Source organism: Vidua chalybeata, chromosome 3 (genome assembly GCF_026979565.1).
Source record: "Vidua chalybeata isolate OUT-0048 chromosome 3, bVidCha1 merged haplotype, whole genome shotgun sequence".
Classification (NCBI taxonomy): Eukaryota; Metazoa; Chordata; class Aves; order Passeriformes; family Viduidae; genus Vidua; species Vidua chalybeata.
In genome coordinates this window covers 51,846,234-51,871,521 of record NC_071532.1, presented here as the reverse complement: position 1 = coordinate 51,871,521, position 25,288 = coordinate 51,846,234, and the positions used below count along the sequence as shown (strand labels likewise).

Sequence of the window (25,288 nt, the reverse complement as noted above, 5' to 3'; positions counted from 1 at the left end):
CTTCAAATTCAAATGCTGTACTCTTCTATGGTAATCATACCTCTGAGCTTTTGGTCTTTTTAATGGAACTGTGGAAACCTGTTGTGTTTACGCATTACAAATGCATGTGTACCTGGATGGCATTGTTTCAGCAGTGAAATCTAAAATGCTAAAGTCACATAAACACAGTCTCTAATACATCCTTTACATCTAGCAAGACATTCTCACTAGAATTTAACATAGTGATTTGAAGATGGAGTTGGGGAAAGGTACCAGTGGTGCTGTGTTTGAAATGCTTCTTTGATGTCTCTTTTTTGACTGTTTAAAGGTAGTTTAGAATGGTGAACAACACCTTCTTATAAAACCAGTTAGTTGATCTTAGGTAAGAAGTACCTCACTTCAGCAATTTTTTAGCAATATTCAGTGTATACCCCCAGTTGACTAGTTAGAAACAAGCATCTCCATAGTGGAGGGCCTTGTGCATAGACAGCCTCTATGTCAGAAGCACCTGTCATGATATGGAAAGATTTCTTCTCTGATCAACCTACTTTGACTTGAGAGGAAGGCCAGGTGACTAAAATACATGTCTGAACCCTAAGTGAGTAATACTGGATAAGGTAATTCCCACTCACAGTGTTAAACTTCTATTTTCAGCAGTGATTTGCTGAAAGAGCTTTGAAAGTATGTGGTGGACTTTTTGAGATCAAGCCTTTACACTTTCCCCTGAAAGCCTTCCAAAATGACTGCTTAATTTGGAAAGTGTAGGTCTCTATTTATCAATCCTAGAGCTGCTGTTGAGTAGTGATTATGCTTGTGTGCAGTCTCTGGAGCCAGTCTTTACTGTGCCTGCTCACAAAAGGGAGTTTTGTAAAATGTAGTTACCTTTGCTGAAGTCCCTCAGTAATGTCCATGTAAGGCTAGATAGAAGTACAACTGACTGCACCGATGTTATTTAGTATGGCTGTACTAACTGGTGTGTGTGGGTTTGTTTCTCTTTTTTTTTTTTATTTTATATTTCTGTACAGATAGTTGTGTCACCATGGAAGAGATGAAGAGAATTTTGCTGTAGGAGATCACAAGTATCTCTGGATCATTCTGCATCTCAGTATTTAATAACAATGGAACACATCCAAATGCTATAACAAGTCTTTGCAAATGTATAATAAACTGTTTAGGAAAGTTCATGCCATGAACAGAACTGTGTAATACTCCCATTAGTGTACAGACACAAATCTAATGCCTATAGACTACTGTGTGGAAAGTTCCAAAGAGAAAGAAAAGTCTGTGAACTTGCAACAGCCCTGGAAAAATGGGAGCAACAAGACTTTGAAAAGCACAGCTTTGGGCACACTCCATGTGTCTGCACAGCTTTCAAGTGAACTAGCACTTAAGACCTTGTGTAACAAAATGGACTCTGGGGACACAGTTATAGGGCAAAAAGCTACCTCAAGGTCTGGAGAAACTGCTAAAGTACCAAGTAGATGGAGGCAAGAACATCCAGCTGTTATTAAGATGAGCACTTTCGGCAGTCAAGAAGTACAGCGGCAACCACAAATAGATCACGAGCAACTAGGAAACACGGCATCAGCACAACTTTTTAGTTCTGGGAAACTGGTATCATCAAATGAAGCTGCACAGCAAGTCACAGAGAAGCAATATCCACAGCATCGTCCAAGCCCTTATTCACATTCACTTTCCTTTCCACAGCATTCGTTGCCACAAGGCTTCTTGCACAACATAAAGCCACATCAGAGCTTGGAAGGCCCTCCATGGCAGTTTCCTAGCCACTTGCAATCAGTTGCCTCAGAGGACTTGTTTCCTTTTCATATGCATAGCCATAGTGGAGGTTTCTCCAGGAAGAAGATTTCAAGTTTGAACCCTGCATACAGCCAATATTCACAGAAATCTTTAGAACAATCAGAAGATGCTCACAAAAAAGAGCACAAACCCAAAAAGCCTGGCAAGTACATTTGTCCTTATTGTAATCGGGCCTGTGCCAAACCTAGTGTACTTAAAAAGCATATTAGGTCTCATACTGGTGAGCGACCATACCCTTGTGTCCCTTGTGGTTTCTCCTTCAAGACGAAAAGCAACCTTTACAAACACAGGAAGTCACATGCCCATGCGATTAAGGCAGGCTTGGTACCTTTCACAGAGTCAGCAGTCTCTAAATTGGACCTCGATGCCAGTTACATCGATGTGGAAGCTGAAATACATTCAGATGGAGAGCAGAGCACAGACACGGATGAGGAAACCTCACTCCTAGTGGAAGGGTCTGACAAACTGAGCCCCATCTCGCAGCTCCCACTGGACATTGCTAGCAGGAGTGGTTTTCACTCCTCCATGGAGGAGTCCTTGGTGGGGCCAATGAAAGTCCCCATTTTGATTATCCCTAAAAGTGGGATTCAGTTACCCAGTGAGAGTTCACCATATATTAGCTCTGATATGTTACAAACCCCATCCTTAAGTACCAAGTCTGATGACTCTCATACAGTTAAACAGCGACTTGCACTAAGACTGTCAGAGAAAAAAGGACAAGATTCTGAGCAGTCATTAAACCTCTTGAGCCCACACAGTAAGGGAAGCACTGACTCTGGCTATTTTTCCCGCTCAGAAAGTGCTGAGCAGCAAATTAGTCCACCAAATACTAATGCAAAGTCTTATGAAGAAATAATTTTTGGGAAGTTCTATAGGATTAATCAAAGAACAGCACTAACTGTAGCCACAACAAATCAGGAACACAATTTAATGGGTAGAAAGGGCAAAACAGACCCATCACCTCTTTTAAATAACAGATTAGATATCAAGATGCTTGAGGAACATATTTCTCACCTGACTCCAAATAAAGAGGAACTCATTGACTCCAGTAATTTGAGCACTATTAAATCTACACAAGTTTATCCAGGTAGCAATACAGAATGTAGACAATCCCAGACCACATCATCCATCAAAAGTGAATCCAACTTGTACCAAGTCAGTCAGCAGGGTGATGTGCCTGTCCTTCTAGAGCCCCCAGCAGATTCTTCTCCTCTTATTAGAAGTAACTCCATGCCAACCTCTTCTGCAAACAGCCTAAGTATTCCCCCATCTCTGAGAGGAAGCCATTCATTTGATGAGAAGATGACTGGCTCTGATGATGTATTTTATCCCGGGACAGTGGGAATATCCCACCAAAGAATGTTGAGAAGGCAGGCTGCCTTTGAACTGCCGTCTGTACAGGAGGGACACTCGGATTCAGACTATCATGGAAGACAAGGGAAAAATACCATTATTGCTTTGAGCAGACAGATAGCAGGTGACAAAGGAGCATCCTTAAAAGACAAGAAAGGAGACAAGACCTTTTATGACTATGATGCCAGTGGAAAGCACTACAGAAAGTGGGAAGAATTTGAAGCTCAGAAGCAGAACTACAGGGACTCACCATCCTTAAGTGGGATGAACAAAGCGGGAGAGTTTTTTATTGATGCACTTGGACAATCTCAGTCAGTGCCATCCATGCTTGGAACAACTTTTGAAAACAGAAAGCGTAGGAAAGAGGAGAGTGTTGGAGATGAGGAAGACAGTCCTATGATTTGCAGCAGTTCAACTGGCACCCCTGGGGGAATTCAACCTTTAGACTTTGATCCCAAATCCCAAATTCAGGAAGTGCCAAGAAGTGGATTTGCCCTTCAAGGCCTGGAAAATGCTCCCCATTGCCATGCAGAACGTTTTGAAATGTGCAGGCCTTACTTGCAGTCTGGAAGTCCAGCAGCTTCTTTGGAAGACTCATCCCTTACTGCAGAGCAAGAAAAGACTGCAGAATCATTGGTTAGAAAGCCCCCAGGAAATGTCATCTCTGTCATTCAGCACACAAATTCATTGAGTAGGCCAAACTCATTTGAAAGGTCTGAATCTACAGAACATATTGCATGCCAGCAGGAAAAGATGTATTCACCATCTGAAACATGCGAGAGTGAGATTTGTGAGTCCCCAATGAGCCCAGACCGAGCTCCACAAATGGAAAATGTTGACACCAGTAAGCCATCCCCATCCCAGCAGCCTCAGCCTTGTCATATCCCGCCCAGGTTGGTTCGCCAACACAACATTCAGGTACCTGAAATTCGTGTCACAGAGGAGCCAGATAAGCCTGAAAAAGATAAAGAAGTGCAGAGTAAAGAGCAGGAGAGACCCACTGAAGAATTCCAGTGGCCCCAGAGAAGTGAAACTCTTTCTCAACTTCCAGCTGAAAAGCTACCACCCAAAAAGAAGCGTTTAAGACTGGCTGACATGGAGCACTCCTCTGGGGAATCCAGCTTTGAGTCTACAGGTACAAGTCTCTCTCGCAGCCCTAGCCAAGAAAGTAATTTGTCCCACAGTTCAAGTTTTTCAATGTCCTTTGAAAGAGAAGAGAATATGAAGTTCATCACACCTCCCAAACAAGATGAATTTGGAAAACAGTCTGAGTTTTTAACAGTTCCAGCAGGTGCTTACTCACTTTCCGTCCCTGGACATCACCATCAGAGGGAAATGAGACGCTGCTCATCTGAACAGATGCCCTGTCCTCATGCTGCTGAAATCCCAGAGATCCGAAGTAAATCCTTTGATTATGGGAACCTGTCTCATGCCTCTTCAGCTGGAACACCTACTGTGGCATTGTCTCCATCCCGAGAAAGGAAGAAATGCTTCTTGGTTCGCCAAGCTTCCTTCAGTGGTTTTCCAGAGATTTCTCAGACTGATCAGAGCACAGAACAAGGTATAAAGCAGGAGCAGATGGAACATTCACAGGTTGGTCTTCGCTCTTCCCAGCTTGTCTGGCATCACTCCCCTTCCTCTGTACTCCAGCCCATTCAGGTAGATGACTCTGGAAAACAGGCTATTGGCTCTTGTGCTCAGCTTAGTAATAGCTCATCCCACCTTGCCCAGCAACAGGCTCTTGTTGCAGACAGCCCGGAAATGTTAAGGACTCCCTTAATCCAACAAGCACCTTATATTCCTAACAAACATCCATCAGAGCAGCAGCAGCTATTTGCACATCAGGAAAAAGTCCCATTTCCCCCTATTCATAGCACATTGTTTCAGTTCCCCTATCCAGCTGTCTGCATGGTTCACTTACCACCATCTCAGCAGCCTATCTTGTGGCAGTCCTGCACAGAACCGCTGCACTTCCAGCATCAATTTGTACAACAGCTGCAGAAATCTTATGTCAAACAGGCTTTCCAAATAGACGTGCCTCCAAGTTATCACCTGGAACATGCACCTGAGCTTATTGGAAAGAAAGCAGCTGATTATGTGCACGCTAAAGAGCAAGCATACCAGCATTACTCAGGAACATCTGGGTCGTATTCAAAAAATACTCTTGCTAAGTACCAGTCAGACCATGGCATTAAACCAACAGACACCTCCTCTGAGCGGCATCTTCAGACAGATTTTGACTCCCCAAGTGATGGGTCTGTACAGTCTTTGCCAGGAACAGTTGTTCCTGTCAGGATACAAACCCACGTGCCATCTTACGGTAGTGTCATGTACACAAGCATTTCCCAGATCCTTGGACAGAGCAACAGTCCTGCAATTGTAATATGTAAAGTTGATGAGACAGTTTCTCAAAGAACATTGGCAACTAATGCAACCATGCAAGGAATTGGATTTAACATAGCTCAGATGTTGGGTCATCATGGAGGACTAGAAAAATATCCCTTGTGGAAAGTGCCACAGACACTTCCGCTTGGACTGGAGCCGCCAATTCCCTTGTGTTTGCCTTCCACTTCTGACATGGCTTCTACCTTGGGAGGAAGCAAACGAATGCTTTCCCCTGCCAGCAGCTTGGACCTCTTCATGGAGACAAAGCAGCAGAAACGAGTCAAAGAAGAAAAAATGTATGGGCAGATAGTTGAGGAACTAAGTGCAGTTGAGTTGACTAACTCAGATATAAAGAAAGATTTTCCAAGAATGCAGAAGCCTCAACTAGTAAGGCAGAGCTGTGCTACTGAGCCAAAAGAAAGTCTGCCATCCATGTCATCCTCTTCATCACTATCATCCTCAACATCTCAAGATTTCCCACCTGTCAGCATGGCGGGAGCTGATGCATTCCCACTGAGCAGAGAGAAACTTTCCAGTTTTGATTCTGCATCACCGGGACAGAAGTCCAGTGGCCCATCTGAAGGAAGAGACTCACCAGAAGAGTTGGATGTGGATGAAACAGCCTCAGATATGAGCATGAGTCCACAGAGGTCTTCATTGCCACCAGGAGAAATTCAGGCAGAAGACCAACTGAAACATCAAAAATTACCTCTTGGGATGTTAGTCCAGATGTCATCTAATACTGTTGGGAAAGTCACAGCCTCAACCATTCTCCTGACAGACGTAGCAGATTTTCAACAGATCCTTCAGTTCCCAAGTCTGCGTACTACGACTACTGTGAGCTGGTGTTTCTTAAACTATACAAAACCCAATTACACTCAGCAACCAACCCTCAAAGCTTCTGTTTATGCTTCATGGTGTATAAGTTCATGTAACCCAAACCCATCTGGGCTAAGTACAAAGACCACTTTGGCACTTTTAAGGTCCAAGCAAAAAAACACCACGGAAATCTACACCCTGGCTGCTATGCACAGACCTGGAGCTGGTAAACTGACATCATCAAGTGCATGGAAGCAATTTGCTCAGGTAAGTAAGAAATTTTAATAAAATTAAATTCATGTAGGTTTATGGGAGAAATTTCTAGTAAACTATAAAACATGAGTTAAGTTTTTTTTTTTAGAAAAGTTTCCCCATTGGGAAATCAGCCAGTGACATCTTCCCAAGACAACTTTGGAGACTCAATTTATCTTTCTGCAAGCTCTGCTACTGCTGCTGTCTCTGTCTCTCCATTTTCAAAATTAGATATAAAACATGAGGCTTTTAAAGTCCTCCATTCATGTGTGCCAGAGCCTGATACATTATCTCCTTTTATTTTGCCCTTTGCTTTTCCTGATAAACAGTGTCAGACACAAACATCCACATGGGTTTGTAAGAAAAGATTAAGATAAAATTGAGTAAGGATCTTCAGATCTATTTATGTCTTTTACATATTGACTCTTCCTCACGGATTAAGCATTTGCTAATGGTGCCAGGGAAAATTCTGTAATGGCAATAAATTACCTTCTGAGGCTTTTCCATATCTATTTTCCATGATTTTTTTTTCCTGAGGAAAGATACAGTATTGCTTTTTCTGTCAAGATTCTTGTAAAAATTTGTCCATGTTGCCTTCACTTTTATTCTCTGTCAAATTAAATGGGACAGATTAATTCATCATATAAAGTTGGACCAAAATGAGAGTTTAGCTTTGACTTGGTATGTTAAAAGTATTTGAAATGAAGTGTGTGTTTATTGTATGCTCCAGAAGTAACACCCTTCCTTGACTTTGTTCTACAGATGAAACACGAGCCATTCTTCTTGTTTGGCAGCAAGCTTGAAAAGAAAGTAGTGGGGAATATTATAAAAGAAAGAGTAAAAGGAGACATTCATGGAGATAAAGACATTACATCCAAACAAACTGAGCCGATACGAATTAAAATCTTTGAAGGAGGGTAAGAAAATATAACTGGAAATTTCAAGCTCAGCCTGTCATTTTAAAGACATTTGAAAATGAATATGAACGAATTAGAATGTGAACAGTCTCCTATATTCTTGCCATGTCCTGTAGCTTCCAAGTCTCTTCTTTTTTGTCTATTTGTCAGTCTTAAAACACACCACAGGGTACCTGTATACTCACTTTAGCCTCTACTTTGCTATTAAGACAATTATTTTCCATCTGTGTGAGAGCACTCACTCAAAATTGTTACTTTAATTCCTTAAGTCATATGGAAGTGGGTGAACTGTTAACATTTTGATATTTTCTGTGCCATTTCTTTGTATTTAATTACTTCCATGAGGATGTGTTTCTATTTTTAGGCACTGTGTACTTCCACTCATTTGAATGAGTTGACAACATGTGCTTAGTCTTATTCTTGTAATATTGTATTATTTACTGAGGTTAGATTTTGGAGATAAAATATAAGATACCAATGAAATATATGGCATCTACAGCTAATCCATAGATCTGTCATGTATGGTTGATAAAATAATGTTTAATTTTACTATGGCAATCTATCACTCAATTGATAACAGAAACAAATAAGAAAGAGGGGAAAGCCAATTAACATTGTTTTGAGGCTTGAGAAACTTGTTAAGAAAAGAAAATGAAATTAAATGGAAAATATTAATGAGTTTCTTTTACAGAATTCTTACACAATGCAATTAGTTTGCCAGTTTTTAGTCATGCATAGTCAGGTGGCTAAACAAGATATGGTTTTCAGTCTTACCAATCTTAGATGGTCCCACAGCACTATTTTATTGGGGTAACTAAATAGGTCAGGAGTGAGATGTGAGAAATTCATACATCCCTTTCCTTCTCCTGTCAGTTTCTACCCTTTAAAATCTCAATTGTCCTTCATTGATGTTGTGTTTTTGTCTATGATTGAATAATCTCTATGAAATTACTGTTGCCATTTCTCTGTAGTCTGCAACACTGAAGGAGTATAGCCTACATCTTGCTTGAAAGACTGAAAAAATTATTTTGGAGGTTTTTATAGTGTGCTGGCCCAGACACCCTTATCCTGACTGTTCTCTGTAGTTGTACCTTGTCCTAGTACCTAAGCCAGTAGACTGGCTTTACAAGAGTGACCCAAATTCAGTGGTAAGCCTAAGTTTACAAGAAATTTAAAGAACTGTTACTTCAACTCACACCCACTTTGAAGTATAAAAGGTCAGATGAGAGGTCAGAAGAGTAAAAGTGTGTTAAGAAAAGCAACTTAAAGGAGGATTCAGATGAGTGTGAGCTGCAGCAGATCACTCTATAATAAACTTCTACTATCTAATACTTACGTCAAGAAATTTTGTGTGTTACTTGCACTACCTTAAGTTTTCCTGTACACCAATAAGGTTTATGACACTATTTGAGTAAAATCATATAATTCACACTTCACTTAGAAATGTCTCCTAGTAATACTTGGCTATGTTTAGATACCCTTTGAGTAAAACAAAACATAAGAAACCTTGATGTGCACATTAATTTCTGGAGTGGGGAGAACAAATAGTCTGTGCAATAGACTGGGGCTTCCTCAATAGAAACATATAAACTGCAAAACTGCAGCAAATGAGGTGATGCAGTGTCAGTAGGTCCACTCTGTACTCATGCATCACAGCTTTACGGTACATTTTACAAGAATTATTTGTGGAGGAATACATTTGTTCTTTCCATTCTAGAAATTCATTTGGCTATTTTTTAAATTGGTGCACTGCTTTCTGTCCTGGTTAGTGAATTTTTCCTTCTCCTCAAGTTATTGTCTATCACTTCTTAAAGCTGTTTTCTGACATAGGTGGGTTTCTATGCTTGCTTCTTCTTGGCTGTTTGTTGAGCTATTTTGTTCTTCTCTCTTCAAGCACATCTTCATCTCCTCTCAGTACGTAGTGCAATGAACTATATAGCAAATGTCTGTTACCTTCATGTCACATTTTCATCTCTGGACCAGACAAGCATGGATGGTCATATCTTGTTTCAGCAGGATATTTTCATTTTGGTTTTTGGTTTTCATGGGGAATGGGTTTCCTTAGGCTTTGTGATTGGTTTTGTTTCATAGGTGTGAAGAAGGTAATTAGCTGAGAAAGATCTGTGGTTGTCCGCTTTTTGTTTGTGTGAAAGCCTGTCCACCTAGCAGGCAAGTGGAGTTCTGCAGCTGCCTTGTGCCAGTGGGGTGGAGCATTCATATGGCAGCTGGGCAAAAAGCAGATAGCTGGGGCTGGGGATGAGTAAGAAGATGAAGGAGCAGAATCAGAATTGAGGCAAAAAGGAGATAATAGAATCATAGAGATGTTATGGTTGGAAAAGACCTCTAAGATCGAGTCCAATGGTCAACCAGTAGCACCAGATGTCACAGCACATCACCACCTCACCGCAGAAAGTCCATCAAGAGCATTTTGTAAGCATTGTAGCAGAGGGAGTTTGGAAGAAAGAAACTAAGCACTGCATTATTACCACTGGCAGGTGGCTTGATTCAAGTGAAATTATCTGAATCACAAAGTCTGCTTTCCATCAGCTGGCTGCAGATGTGACTGATGGGATATGAAGCAGTATTTCTCAAAGAAAAGCATTAATTTCAAGTTCAGTCCTTGCTGCAGTACAGTTAGTTACTAATGGTGTGCAAAGAAAGAAGGGACAAGACAAGTATGCCTGCTCATCTGACACCTAGTTTAATGACATTATCAGCTGACAGCAAGAAATCACAGTTTGCTTATATCTGTATTTTCATATCTATCAGTAATAGCCTCTAATTGAAGAACTCAAATAAAATAACATTTTGGATAGAATTTGCAGGACTTGGAAACTTGTTAATGCTTTTTAATTCAAGAGTCCCATCCTAGTCAAACCCAGAACAGCAGTGGCCAAAGTCCTTACATGGATGTTACATAGTAGGAAGGGCAAAATTACTCAAATCTTTGAGAGAAGCACAAGTTAGCAGTTAGTTAGAATATTCCTGAGGTCTGAAAGGTAATCATCATGACTCTGACTTCTGGTCTTTTAGTTTTTGCGCTAGCCCTTCTTTAAATGTCAAGTTTGTGTGGTCATTTCTCTTAGAGTCATTGTTATGATGAAGCATACTTAAAGAGTCAAGGTCAGTTGTGGCCAAAAACCATCTATACGAACGATGAAGAGACACACGTTTTATCATTGTCTTTGTGTCCAATGGGATCTGACAGGTGACAGAAGCCAGTGGAATGAGGTCAAGCAGAAGAGCAGAGATGGAGCAACAGAAAAGCACATGTAATAGCACAGCATTTATCTTACCAGTATCTATCAGGGGTGGTACTGTAGACTCCATTGCAGCAAAATCAGACTGTAAGGAGAGATGAAGAGAAGATAAAATAGCAGTATTTCAAATAATAATGGGTTTTGTTTTTGTTTTGTTTTGTTTTTGTTTTTGGTTATTTTTTGGGTTTTTTTTTTGTTTTTGTTTTTTTTTTTTTTTTTTTTTGTTTTTGTTGTTTTTTTGGTTTTTTATCTGTGGGAGAAAGCTTGGAGGAAGTTGATGAAGCAGTGGATAGAGAGCTGACTAGCAGTCATTGGCATGTGCATATGAAGGAGAACCTGGGAAATGGGGCGGCCAGACAGCCAAGATCCCAAAAATATTGTACAGAAAACCTGCTAGAGAGATGACTAAATATTACATTACATTAGACTATTCCAGTTTTGTCCATGCTGCCAGGGACAATGAAGGATATGGGAGAGGTACAACTTTGTTAGAAATAAGATGAAAAAACCTGAATTTAGGCATCTGCATTTGAAAGAGGACCTGATGTGTTTAAAAGATAAGAAGATGGACTTGAGACCAGGACACTGTTTTATGTTTTTCTAAAATATTAATTTCAGAATTTATATTGCCCATGATATAACTAAACATATGGGAAAGTGTTCATCTAAGAACAACACACTTGAAAAATGTTCCAGCTCTGTAACCCAAAAATTGCCATCTTTTTCTTGTAGAGTTATCATCACATTAACAACCTTTCACACAGTCCCGTTTTTATTTAAAGTACTGAATATCAGTACCAACAATATTTTGTGAGTTGTGCATCCATAGAATGACTAAAAGTACTTTGTGCTGCTTAGGAAGATGGCAATGGAGGACAGAGGGCAGAAGAAATATTATTTCTCCGTTCTTGCATTTCCTGAATTTTACTTTGAATGAATGAGGATGGAATTCTTCCCCAAACCAGTCTTCAAACCTCAGAACAGCCTGAGAAGATTCCCTAGATGCCTTTAGATTTCAGTATTAACAATTTAGCATGATAATAAAGGCAATGTATAGCTTTACATAGATTTTAATATCTTATTTATTTTCTAACTACACACTATGTCATCAGCAAAAATAGCATAGAAAGCTTATATGTCTGTGATAAGAAAAAATTCATTTATTTCATTGATCTCACTTCTTCAAAGTATCTGTGTTTGACATATACCATTTTATTTCTAAAGCATCACATACCTGAGTGAAATCAACTCAGTGTCTCTTTAGGGAGCCGTTTATCTTTGGGAATGTCAGGCATGTGTAATGTGAATGAATACATCCTTGCTCATCATCTTTGTTCCTTTTTTTGCTTAATGGGAAGAAACGGGCATTTCCAGGATGTGATTTAGTTGATCCCAAGGGATAAATACACTAAAATAGTTAAATGAACCATGCTGCAAAACAACACTGTTTTCAGTTATTGTAAATGTCTGTGCTGTACAAGACTACAGTGAGCTGAAATACAACCTGCAGGCTTATATTTGTAGTTGTGACTATAGAAATGGTTGTTCACTGGTTTCCTGACAAGCTGTTTATACTGTTCTCATACTGCAACCTGTTGGTCTCATATTGTTTAAATACATTGGGACCAGTACATTCTCTGAAAGCCAAATACTTTATGAGTTCCGGACTGAAAATTCAGTAGTTCCTTTGGACTTCTCTGAATTTGCTTTAATGATGAGGATCAGATGCATAGAAGTGATATTTGTACATGTATCAGACCTAAAGTCTGTATGACTTAAATACTTGCTCTCTTCCAACAGGTATAAATCAAATGAGGATTATGTCTATGTCAGAGGTCGTGGCCGAGGAAAGTACATTTGTGAAGAATGTGGCATTCGCTGTAAAAAGCCAAGCATGCTCAAAAAACATATCCGCACTCACACTGATGTCCGGCCTTATGTATGCAAGCTGTGCAATTTTGCCTTCAAAACTAAAGGTACTTGACCTTTTTTGCTGAACTCTTGCCACCTCCGGAGCTATTTTGCCCTCTGGCATCCACCCATTGCAATCAAGGAGAGTATTTTCTTCAGAATAAAATTGTTGTGTTTATATATACAGGACTGTATAAGAGAGTTAGTTCTCTTCTGTTTAATTGTTCCAGGGATTTTGTAAGACTCTGAGACTCCTTGGATAGCTTCATTAAGACCTAGAGGCTCTTGGCTGGTCCTTCTGTCTGCAGGGAAAATGTAATACCATAAGAACCACCCTGAAAAATAATACTCTGCCAACATTGTTACATGGTGCAAATTTTAATTGCAGCTACACTTAAATACTACCAGGAGACCATACTTCTTATGACATAATGTAGAAGCAGAGCATCAGCTGCTGAGGAATACATGCCTTCACAGGCTTTACAGTGGGTCAGTTTCAAGTTTATAAATAATATATGTCTCCTAGATGGGCCAGTCCATCCACTGTGGCATTAATTATGAATAGAGATCTGATAGCTTCTGTTCACATGTATTTATCAGCACAGAAAAAAGCTTCCATTTGTCACCCTGTGGCCACAGATAATGATATTCTTTGGAATTCAGATTCGTGATGCAACCATCTCCTTGCAAAAAAAAAAAAAATCCTTTCCTTGGTATCATTTCTTTGTAGCACAGCCTAAATGAGCCTTAGATTCTCAGTTCCTTAGCTTCCCTTTGGCAGACAAAAGAATGGATTCTGGTCCCAGTGTAGTGAAACTTAATTCAAAGAGGGAGAAAGGAAGCTGAAGGAAATTTCTCCCAAGATCACCATGCAGCTTCATGGCTGTTTAGAGGACTGAGAACTGTGATAGTTTCCATCACTCCAGCAGTTCTCCTGTGCCAAAGATGGGAACAGCTGATGGATGGTAGTAGACGCATCAGCCTAATTTAAGATGAGAACTTTCATGGGCATGTAGAGACAAAGACAAGGAGCTGCTTATTTGTAGTCCCAGTAGGTCATTTGGTGAGCTGCTCTCATATCATTGCTTACATTTGACATTGCTGGAGGAATGGGTCTTGAGTAGGGACTTGAAGCACATGACAGTATTGTGGTTTTATAGCTGTGTTCAGAGAAGACATTCCAGGAAGAAGAGATGACATGGAAAAAAAAAAAAAAAAAACAGAGAGAAATTGCTTGTTGTGGCTGGCATTTCTGACAAAGAAGAAGAAATATGGAGGAGGTGGTTTGCAATTGCACAGAAAGGGAATGAGTAGTAAGAGACTAGGTTAGCCTTCGAAGTACAAAGAAGTGTTTAACTGGTGCATTACTGATTATAAGCAGCTGTCAGCCTCATAACTGCTGTTGCTACTTCGCTGAGAGCAGTAGGGGACAAACTTTCAGAGGTACTTAGGTTTTCAGTTTTTCTGAGCATTTAGCCATCCAGAAGTATCAATGTCCAAGTTAGATTTTTCATGCAGTGCACAGGCTCAAGAAACTCCTAATGTGAAGGGAATTATTTAAACTAGCTGGAACTGAAAGTCAAAGAAGAGCCTGGCTTGTGAGTTTCTAAGCCCACCTGTGCTATCCAGCAGAGGAGTGCAGTGTTCCTGACCCAAGATGGCACATGCCACAACACCATCTGGAGATGCTGGTTGGGGTCCTAGAAGCAGCATAAATGCATTTCCAGAGGGCTTTCCTTGAACTAAGAAGCACCATGTCTTTGTAGTGGGTTGGGTTTGCTTGTGCCATGCTTTCCCTTTTGGGTGTTGCAAATGAGGCTGAAGTAGCAAATGGATTAGAGTGATATTCTTCAGCTTGTGCTTTGTGCTCAAGATTCTTTGTCATGAAATGTCTCTTGGGACCAATCTCAACCCAGTTTTTTTAATCTATGAAAAAACAGACCAAGACAGGCACTCCAGAAAGTCAATAGTCTAGTGTTGGATTGCTCCCTCAGGGGAACAGGAGATTTGCTTTCAAATCTCTGCTGTGTCTGGTTTAGATCCCTGTTCTAAATCTGGAAGCTGAACCTGAATTTCCCACATCCCAGATGGGTGCTGTAAGCACAGCTCCTCTCAGTTCAGAGACTGCAGCTAGATGGTAAACTTGCGTAGAGAAGTCTCCTATAACTGTCTTTTTCTTTTTGTGGGGTACTTTTGCTTCTAAATGCTTCAAATACATGGAGCATTGGGAAACCATGAACCAAGTATATGAGAGAGCCCTTACCTTGAAAGTACCACTGTGTAAATGGGAGCATGAGCCCTGAATGGCTACTGCGCTGTGGACTTACTTGGATGTCTAGGCAGTCTGTACATATCATGAACAGTGAGTCCAGGAACAGATAACATCCCAAAGTGAGTTTTGTAGGGGTGCCTAAATATCATGTGGAAAATTGGAGAGATGCCTATGTACCTCCCAGGCCCTGAATTTATTTGAATTTTTTATTTTCTAAAGATATAAGAACCCACTCTCATTAAAACAGGCTCTGAGGCCAGTGATCTTGATGAGTCAGCCCTATCTGTTGTGTTTTCTAAAGCTAAAACCCATTATCTGTGGCATAATGAAGTTAAGATACACCAAAACCTTACTTGAAGAGTGATTGTTGTTGTATGTTAATTACATTAATCTCTATCCATAGGAAATCTGACAAAACATATGAAGTCTAAAGCACACATGAAAAAATGCTTGGAGCTTGGAGTATCAATGACATCTGTAGATGATGCTGAAACTGAAGAAGCAGGTATGTCAAAATGATTTAATTTATCTGGAATGGCCTCATTCCCACAAAAGTATGGAAAGTATGGAGTCTGCAAATGACTCACTGCACTTTAGCACAGTGATGGGTATGGGAAAATATATTACAAGTATTTGGGGCATTTTTAATTGAGAGTTAACATTTTAATAAACAGGAAGCAAAAAAAAAAATCCTATCTAGTTGTCTGGGTTATACTTTTTTACATGAAGAGGCACTAGAAATAAAAGTATGGCCTGTTGTCAAGGCTCCCAGTAGTGAAGTTGCAAGGTAGTATAGGATGAATTTGCTTTCATACTTCAAGTATAGGATTTTAGATACTATTTTGAAAAAATATGGTTTTAATCAATGAGGAATGGCTTTATGCAGCCATCTCAGATGAAGAGTATCCAGCGATGGCAGTAAGAGTGCTGGGTGGGGAATGGTTGTGGTGTGAGAGGTGGGATATGTGCTAATCATTTGGACTTGCTGTGGTTGTTTCAGAAAATATGGAGGACATGCAGCAAGAGGCAGAGAAGAGCAGCAACCTGGCAGGGCTGTCAGCAGAGCACCAGTTTTCTGATGCGGAGGAATCAGATGGCGAGGACGGCGATGACAATGATGATGATGATGAAGATGAGGATGATTTTGATGATACTCAGGGAGACTCAACACCAAAAACCAGATCAAGAAGCACCAGCCCGCAGCCCCCTCGGTTCTCCTCCCTGTCAGTGAACTCAGCTGGGGCATCGCAGGGGGCTTCCCCAGAGGGCTCCCTTTCAGTGGGACACTCTTCCCTCATCAGTTACTTGGTTACCTTACCTAGCATTCAGGTTACTCAGCTTATAACACCAAGTGACTCCTGTGATGACACACAAATGACAGAATACCAGAGGTTTTTCCAGAGTAAGAGTACAGATTCAGAGCCCGATAAAGACAGATTGGACATACCCAGCAGCATGGATGAAGATTACACGCTTTCGTTAGATCCCAGTTCTTCTCCGAGGGACCTCTCACCTTCCAGTCAACAATCGTCACCTGGCTACGATTCTTCACCCTACAGAGATAACTCACCAAAGAGGTATTTAATGCCAAAAGGGGATTTGTCACCCAGAAGACATCTGTCACCCCGACGAGATATTTCACCCATGAGGCACCTTTCCCCACGGAAGGAGGCTGTGCTGAGGAGAGAGTTATCACCAAGACGGGACGTGTCACCAAGACGTCACCTATCGCCAAGGAGACCAATGTCACCAGGGAAAGATGTGTCTGTTCGAAGAGATTTGTCTCCCAGGCGAGAGAGGAGATATATGGCCTCTGTTAGAGCAGCATCTCCCCGGAGGGGCTTGTACCATAATCCAGCATTGTCCATGGGTCAATATTTACAGTCTGAATCTATTCCAGTGGGACATTCAGTAAGTATGGAAGAATATTTTCATTCCCCTTGTCAAAAACTGTGCTCTCTCTTACTGAACTTGAGCATTTCAAAAATCTTTGCAGCTTTGTAGAAAAAGGCATAAACTTTGAGCCTTGGTGGGAAGTCCTGGAACAAATGCAAGAAATTTGGAATAGACAGAGACTAAGTCAGGATGCTGATTCATTTAGATGCACTAGAGTCAGCCTAAGGGGCAAGTGTTCACTTGGTAGAACCCTGAGTAGCTCCATGAACTTCAATGAAATTAGGCTGGTTTGCATTTTCTGCCTCCATATTCATTATATATTATGTATATGTATAATTTCTAAATGGTCCAGAAAGCTTACATGGTTTGTGAGGCTTGCTTCTGCACTGTAAAAAATCTTGTACTTCCCAGACTCTCAGATGAGATTCGGCCAAAATCAAGGCTTAAAGCCCTGTTCTTGTGGTATGGTGCCCATCACTGAGTATTGTTTAATGGAATAAGAATGCAAAGATAATGGAACTTCTTAGAAAAGCAGAGTGCACACTGAAATCATGATCTTTGGCTTGAATTTAAAGGATATTATTGTGTGAGAGGAGCAGGCAGCTGTCTGCCCTGCAGAAAGTGCTGCAACCGTCTGGGTGTAGATAAGCAAAACTTGTGCAGCTGCTGTCTGCTCTTCCCTTTTGGTAAATCAGCTCTCAGAAACTGCCAGATTGGCACTTTTGACCAGCCCTAGCATTCACAAAACACTTCCTCCACAAATAGATTACATCTTCAGGGTAAGGAATGGCCTTGCTAGGTGTGAATTTACATATTTATTTACTCTGCTTTCCTCGCCATATTGCTGTTGTGGCTGCCCTCTCACTGCCTGCCTGTGTGTGGGTTCAACCTGGGCAAGCTGTGACAGTCTCAGGTTACCCCAGAGCTCCTTGCTCCCTGCTCTTCTCCTGGTTGGCCTCTTCTACCTGCTTCCCCATTGCAAGTCTTCTTGGCTCTCCATATAGTCTTTGCAGTGTTCCTCAGTGGAAGAGAAGAACCCTGAACTCATACAGTCAGCATTTCTCAGCTCTGGTGTGATTTTCTCTGTAGAGTCAGGCTGATGTGTTATCTGCTCCCAGGAAGGGAGTGAGGGATGCCCCTGGGCAAAGATGGTTGGAGCAGGGGTGGACCAAAAAGAGCTGAGATGCTGCCAGCCTGGCAGATCCAAAGTGATTTTCCATCATTTTAGGGGTATAAGGGAAAGCTGCAACTTGAGTGTCCATATTTATAGGAGAGAGCAACACAGGTGCTTCTCCCACATTTTAGACATTGTCCCATGACCTAGTCAGTTCTTCAAAAGAGCACTGGAGAGGGGTGACTGATTAAATGGTCCTTGAGAAAGGGCATGCTGAAACCCTGCTGCACTCTCACAGGAGCGATCGCTGCACAGCTGAGAGAGGATACAAATCCCACCAGCAGTTCTACTGACTACATGAGGAAGCACAAGTGGGTGAAGAGTCACCAGTTTAACTAGTCAAGATGTCTTAATATCAAATGAATGGGATCATATGGGATTCTACAGCTGACATTGTGCAGGATGCCCCAGTCCCTCCTGTCCCACATGATACACACTGGCATCCTGTAGTAAGGATTTTAGAGGGATAATGATGCTAGCAAAAGTTTGTTAACAGTCATCCTTAGCCATCTAACAGTTCTTGCTGTAATATTTTTCTTATGCATTATGCATACCTTCCAGCAAGGCATTTAGCACATTTTAAGGACTTTCTTAACACTTCTCACTCCTTCTTTTGAAAATTCCACCATGCCAGATGGACTTCTAACGCTTACCTTGTTTTTGAGGTAGAGTCAGGCATGTGGTAGTGAAAAACACAATGTAAAAGATCAGTTGTCTTACAGAAAGCATCAGTAACTTGATGGCATGTTGAGTGTTTTGAGAGAGAAGGCCAGACCTCAGCAGAGTCACTACAACCTGAATACAGGAAGCATCACTGGAAGCGGAGCCTAGGCGAACTTAAATGAGAAAAATGACAAGTGAGGACGATTGCCCATTGCAACAAATGACTGCAAGGAAGGAAAGATGGATTCCTCATCTCTTGATGCCTTTCTGGAAAATGTACTTTAGCCAAACGTTAGACAAGCTTAAGTGAAACACAAGTTATTATACTCAGCATGTGGGAAGACAAATAGCACCTGAGTTTGCTATAAATGAAAGCTGTCAGAGAAGAAAAAGGCATAAAGGTTGTTTTTCACTTTTTAGAGTAGTGAAATTCAGCAAACCAGAATATCATTAGCAGCTACATTGGTGATGCTCATGCTGGCTTACAATCCTTAAAATACTTTAAGAGCTGCATTGAGTTCCCAGTCCTTGCAGGAATAAGAGCAGTTTTGTGCTTCTAGTGCCTGCAGTTCCCAGAAGAAGCCAGTTTTCTTTCTTCTCAACTGAAACGGATGTATTTGCTCTAGTCTCTTTGGCCAGTGCTGGTCTAGTTACTCTTCATCTTGCTTCTTGTTGAATGTCCATGCACTCTGGTGGTCTCGTGCTCAGGCATTGAAAGCACCACATACAAAACAATTAAAATTATTTGTTTAGGAAGTGGAAAAGAGCATGGTGAAAGTAAATATTTTTTTAGATTGTATAAAAATACAGTAAAATACTTGTATTCTCCTTTGGCAATCAATAGCAGGATACACTCTTGCAACAGCATACTCTCTCTAAAGTAGCCTAAGTTTGTAGTGTGTGCTGGGTCACACTTGGCTTTGACTAGTTAAATTGGTGTCTTTAAAATTAATGCCAGATATCTTCCACTCTCTAAATACATTTGGGATCTTATCTTCTGTCAATGCCAGAGGTTTCTTTCCTTACTGAAGAGGCTGATGCCATTATCAAAGGGCTCATATTCTTCTTCCCAGTCATCTTCTGTCAGTCCTGAGAGAAAGAGTAGGAATAGGAAGGCTTCATTTGTTCGCCCTGAGTGAATCTCTTTTAGCATTTTAGTTTGGATCAGGCATGATCAAACGTGTCTCTATTGTCACGTTTTTTGTGTTTTGACTCGCGTTTTCAGCTCAGTCTTGGAGTAAGTGACCTGGATTGTTGTCCGATGGAATTAAACTGAAAATGTGCACCAGGAGGGCAGCAGGTGTACTTGAACTGTGAGTGGCCATTCAAGTGACGGCAAAGAGGCCACATAGGGCTAACCTGAAGTAACCTTCCCTTCCAAACCCACAACATTTGCATTGTGAATATGGGATCCAGCACAAACAGTTTTTACTCTGTTCCTGCTTGTCCCATCCCAACCCTTAGTACACCCTGCTACTTCCTAGTGCAGACCAGAACCTTTGCCTCTTCTTCTAGTCCCAGGATAGACACAACGAGATCAAGAAGGTGCCTTGCAGTGAGTGGTACAGACTGGTCTCTCACAATTATTTTAGCTTCTAGGCAATAGTGGATTTTGCTTCTGTTGCCATCTTGTTGCTCATCTCATTCATTTTGAAGTCTGAAGCCTGTCTTGATGTATTCAGAAGGGCTGAAGGGAATTAGGCACCTCTATGACCACTTGAAAGTTGTTAGGACTTAAGGTCCTTTGATCATTCCAAACATGGGTATTAAATCACTTCCCAAACACTCACTACTTTATCATCTTGAGTGAAATGCATTCTTGTACAGAGAGCCAGAAACTTCTGAATTCCAGGTAAACTGTAAATAGGTTCACTGGTGCATCTGGGCTACTGTGGTGCATTCTGTGCAGGGCTGCAAATTGAGCTGATCCTGAAAGTGAGTGCCACACAGAGTTACAGTCACTTTATTGAGCATCATGTCTTTCAGGAGGCACATTGGTAATATGCTCTGTTACTGGTTTTCACTATAGAGTTCAGTGTTTTCTGGTTTTTAACTTTAAAAAACCTCAAGTACATTATGACATGCTAATCAAAGAGACTGTTTTCCACCCAACATTTTTTTGCAAGCTGTGGTCTGAGGCTGCCCAGAGGATGTCTGTGAAGGGTGCTTGGCTTTGAAATGTGATCTTCCTCTTAATCTCACACAGCCTGATTTGGGTGATGTACCAGATACAGGGTAAACCCTATCTCATCCCTGAGGCATTCTGAGGGATTTGTGAAGCTGGGTGTGGCTTTGCTCAGGGGTGTGATGTGGCAGTCTAGCTTTGTGACCAGGTCAGAGCATTTAGTGAAGAGCTGCTACAGAATACTGTTGCTTGGGAAATTATATGTTACCTGGAGTAGAAGGGAAATATGCTAAACTGTGACAAATGAGAATTAATAGGAAATTAACTGGATTCCCATAACCTGACAAAGTGAAGAGCTCAGCTCACAGGACTGGCAGCAACGCATTCTGACTGCACTGCAAAAAGATGCCGTGACTTCCTGCTCTGTGTTCTGTGATCTAATACCTGCCCTGTCAACTGCAGAAAGTCTTTAGATTTTCAGGATGCTTGTTGAAAAGAGACAGTCTCTCTCTGTGAATGTGTGTGTCTGCTTGTAGGAATGAAAATGCTAGATATTGGTAAAAGAAATAAAATCAGGGTAAGAGGTAGGAACACTTACTAGTGATTGTAATCATTTATGTTATCTGCTTCCAAATTTACCTGCCAGGGCTAGAGAAAAATTGTCCAGTATGTGCTTAGCCAGGCTTGGAAGGTATCCAGTGACATGCACACACTGTCACTGTCTGTGTTAAAATTGGGCATACGAGACATATATTGGATGATGCTGCGGATCTTGAAACACACAGCAGTTTCTGTCATGTTAGCCACCTCTATCCAATAAAGAAAGACTCTTGCTGTATTTCCTTATGAAACTCTGGCAGGGTAAAACATGAAGCCAGTGTCTTTCTCAATTAGAGATTTGTGTGTGACTAGGTTTATTCTTTGATGAGTTTTACTCTTTTTTTTGCTCAGTTTCCCTTAGCCCAAGTTCACATCAGTAATAAATGTCATGGTGTAGGAAACGTCCAAAAGGACAATATGACTGAGAAACTGGTTGACAGACCAAAGATGGAAAAAAATAGGGGCAAGCAGCTGTGCAGAGTTGAAGTTAGTGATAGGAAGGACTGACAGGGTAGGTGAACTGTCTTTTGGCTTGGCAGTTGCAGTTTATTTTGTATAGTTTTCCCCATTCAGCAATATAATGTGCTGTCACTGTGCTTTCTTATGACAGTTTCTCTTTTATGAGACTCAAGTGTCTCACTTTCTGAATAGGAAAATTCCGAACATAGATTAGTCTCTGAATAATATCTCTGAAGTTTGATGATTATGGGTCACCCTTTCCTGTCTCGACATTGATTTATATTAAACAGGACAAAGCATCTGAGCACAGTGAGATTGAGCTCTTGGGTAGCACAGAAACTGAATCTTTAATTGCCCCCTAAACCAGCTCCCTAGGATGGGATCAAGAGGTTGCTTAATGCCTTGAGAGCTAGGATTTCCCAGCAGTGAAGTGCTGCCACTTCAATGCATTGGCATTAAGCAGCACGGTCCTCAGGCTGCCACACCAAGGCTGTAGTAGCAATACAGCTCTGGGGCAATTGATCCATGTTTGGTCAATTTACAGAGCAGAGATGAACGTTTTCATTCATTTAATTTCATATGAGAGTCCCTGAGAGATGTGTGGCCAAATCCCACATATAATTATGAAAATGTCATCCTGCACTTCTGTCATCATTACTCCTCTGGTCAGCAATAAATAATACTTAATCATCAGATAGCAAACGAATTTTAAAACTTAGGAATGAAAATAAAAAGGAACCCAAAAGCCCAGGGCATATTTAATACTGCGTGGAGATGGAGCTATTTATTCTTTCAAGGCAGAAACTAATGGGAAGGCAGTGAAAATGTCAATATTGCGAGACTGGCTTTTATTAGCTGTCACAAAATCCCCCATTCTTCTCAATCCCATTATGAGTGGGTGAGTCTCCCTGGGACAGAATCATCACTTTTGCTCACAGCTGATGCCTGTGCTTTTGTTATTATTTATTGTTTACACTGCAGATAAGCCAGAGGGGTGCTCCATTGTCTCAATGACTAAAAAAATTTGTGTCTTCATCACACAGAGACACTTGAACTTGCATGAAAATACCCATCTGCTTTCACCAAGGATTGGGTAAAGCTCCCAGGGAGCAAGTGCCTTTTGTGGGGCTCAAGAGCAGATTTTTCAGAAGGCAGTAAATACATACATGCTGTCAGATATTCCCCGTTACGCCAAGCAGTGGTGCTGAGCAGGGGATGTTTAGATGTGTACTTACTTCCCTGCAATAAAGTTTAAATACCAGCATAATTTTCCAAAAGAGAGGGTAAGATGGATCCCCTGGCCAAATTTCTCCTGGGGAATGAAAATCTATCTATCTCTCCCAAATACTGTTCAAAGTTTCAGTTGAATATAATACCCTCCACTTCCTGACCTAAATTGCTGCATTGTGTTGTGAACTCTCTTAACTAGCCACTGTCTTTCACCTCAGAGGCATGAGCCCTGTAGGGCTGAGCTAAGCAAAACATCCTCTGTTGTTTGGATATGCAATCAGTGGAGTTTTCCAAATGCTTTGGGATCCATCTGGATGAAAGGTGCTTCTTGAATGGGAGGTTGTGTTAGACAGGAAAGCAGATAGGTGGTTTGGCAGCCAGACAAGAATTCTGATAGTAGCACTGCTGACATCTCTTTTTTTTTCTTCTGGTTACAGAGGAGGGGGTTGTCTCAAGCACCTTACTTCAACATATATGGAGAAAAAGGAGGCATGGAGCACCGCAGGTCTAGCTTGTTCCCCGAAGGTCCGAGTGACTACGTCTTCAGTCATCTTCCACTACACTCCCAGCAACAGATCCGAGCACCTATCCCCATGATGCCTATTGGGGGTATCCAGATGGTCCATTCAGTCCCCGTGGCCCTTTCAGGTTTACATTCTCCGTCCACTCTGGCCCTGCAGAGGGAGGTCTCTGAGGAGAACAAAAGAGGAACTGCGGAAGCCCTCACGAAAGAATCGTATAGTATTTCTAAGCACCACGAGAAACGTACCTCTCCGCACAGCTTGCACCCCGCTGCTCCCCCCAGCGCCCCCTCCTCGCCGCTGCTGTTGCTGGCTCAGAGCACATCCGAGGACAGTGTCGTGGCTACCGAGGGGGAGCAGGAGGAGAACATACAGACTTGTACAAAAGCCATAGCCTCTCTGCGAATCGCCACAGAAGAAGCCGTTCTGCACGGGGCGGAGCAGCTGCAGAGGCCTTCTGAGCCTCACCAGAAACCCTTAGAAAGTGCACATTTTAGCATTAAACACTTTAGTGGATCTGAGCCGGGCCAGCCCTGTGCCTCAGCCACCCATCCTGACATGCACGGTGGTGAACAGGACAGTTTTGGTACATCACAGACTGCGCCAGCCCATCCCACCTTTTACAGAAAGAGCTTTGTGGATGTCCAGCAGCTGGGCTTTCACAGCAGGAGCGACCCCCCGTCAAGCACACAGGAAAGGAAAGATCCGTCATCTGAGAAGAGCAAGCCGCATTGATCTGAGATGCATGGAGACTTTCATCCATACATTTACCCCACTTTTTTTTTTTTTCTAGACATAGAAAAAGTATTCAAATTTACAGCATGCCTGTTCTAAGTTACAGTAGTTTGCTATTATATATACTTTTGTTATATCAAAAGAATTAGATAAAGTAACAAGACATCATGAGCCTGACCAAAACTAAATTTGAAATTCTTATTGGGTCTGGTACTTTTAAATTGTACAGATGTTTGTGCCTTTTCTTTACTTTGCTTATATTCTTATAAGCATTTTTTTAGCAGTAATTTGTACATATTTTAGAATTTGTGTATCTGCTTTGTAATAAATGTAATTTCTTTCCTTTTTTGGACACTTGGATCTAAATGATGTAAAACAGAACAGCATCAATATATGTGAGGTTGCACTAAAACATATTTTTATATGATTAAAACTGAACAGCTTTTATGTACAGCTCTGATTCTGTAATACTAATATTTATTTACTTTGTTTCATAAATTGTAAATTTTTTTCTTAATGTTGTGGATTGCTTTTCTATGTGAAGCATGGGATTTACTGTTGCGTAATTAGAACAAAATGTATATTGTAAAACAAGATATTTAAACTAGAGTATCTTATATTATTCTGCACTTATGCATTAGTTAAAAAAAAAAAGATAAAAGATGTATCAGTCAGTTCTTAACTCTTGTAATTTTTTTTGTCTCTTGTTTGCCAGATTGACTATAACTTAAGTGCTGATTGTGATTTTAAACTGATAGTACCGTAAAGCATTAAAGTAAAACAATGTGCTATTGTGAGTTTTTTCAAAGCTTTATAAAACAGTTATAAATATATTAAAAGTATTTGGTCTTATGTGAACATGTTGATCTATATACTCCTTAAAAAGCTATGGGAAAACATTCCACCCCATGTAAATATG

The 25,288-nt window shown here is 41.1% G+C and overlaps 1 protein-coding gene across 11 annotated transcripts in view; it reads left to right on the top strand.

Annotated features, from left to right (window-relative positions):
* HIVEP2 (HIVEP zinc finger 2) overlaps positions 1-25,227 on the top strand; it is a 135,928-nt gene extending 110,701 nt beyond the window's left edge. For 8 of the 11 annotated variants that reach the window (XM_053939441.1, XM_053939433.1, XM_053939436.1 and 5 more), the window contains 6 exons: positions 1,005-6,621; positions 7,369-7,523; positions 12,584-12,759; positions 15,370-15,471; positions 15,967-16,877; positions 23,551-25,227. In XM_053939441.1, the coding sequence (XP_053795416.1) occupies positions 1,216-6,621; positions 7,369-7,523; positions 12,584-12,759; positions 15,370-15,471; positions 15,967-16,877; positions 23,551-24,369 (7,569 nt within the window). In that variant the 5' untranslated portion in view covers positions 1,005-1,215 and the 3' untranslated portion in view covers positions 24,370-25,227. The remainder of the gene's footprint in view (positions 1-1,004; positions 6,622-7,368; positions 7,524-12,583; positions 12,760-15,369; positions 15,472-15,966; positions 16,878-23,550) is intronic. The other 3 variants (XM_053939440.1, XM_053939442.1, XM_053939443.1) reach the window with 2 other exon arrangements.
* The last annotated feature ends 61 nt before the right edge of the window (positions 25,228-25,288 follow it).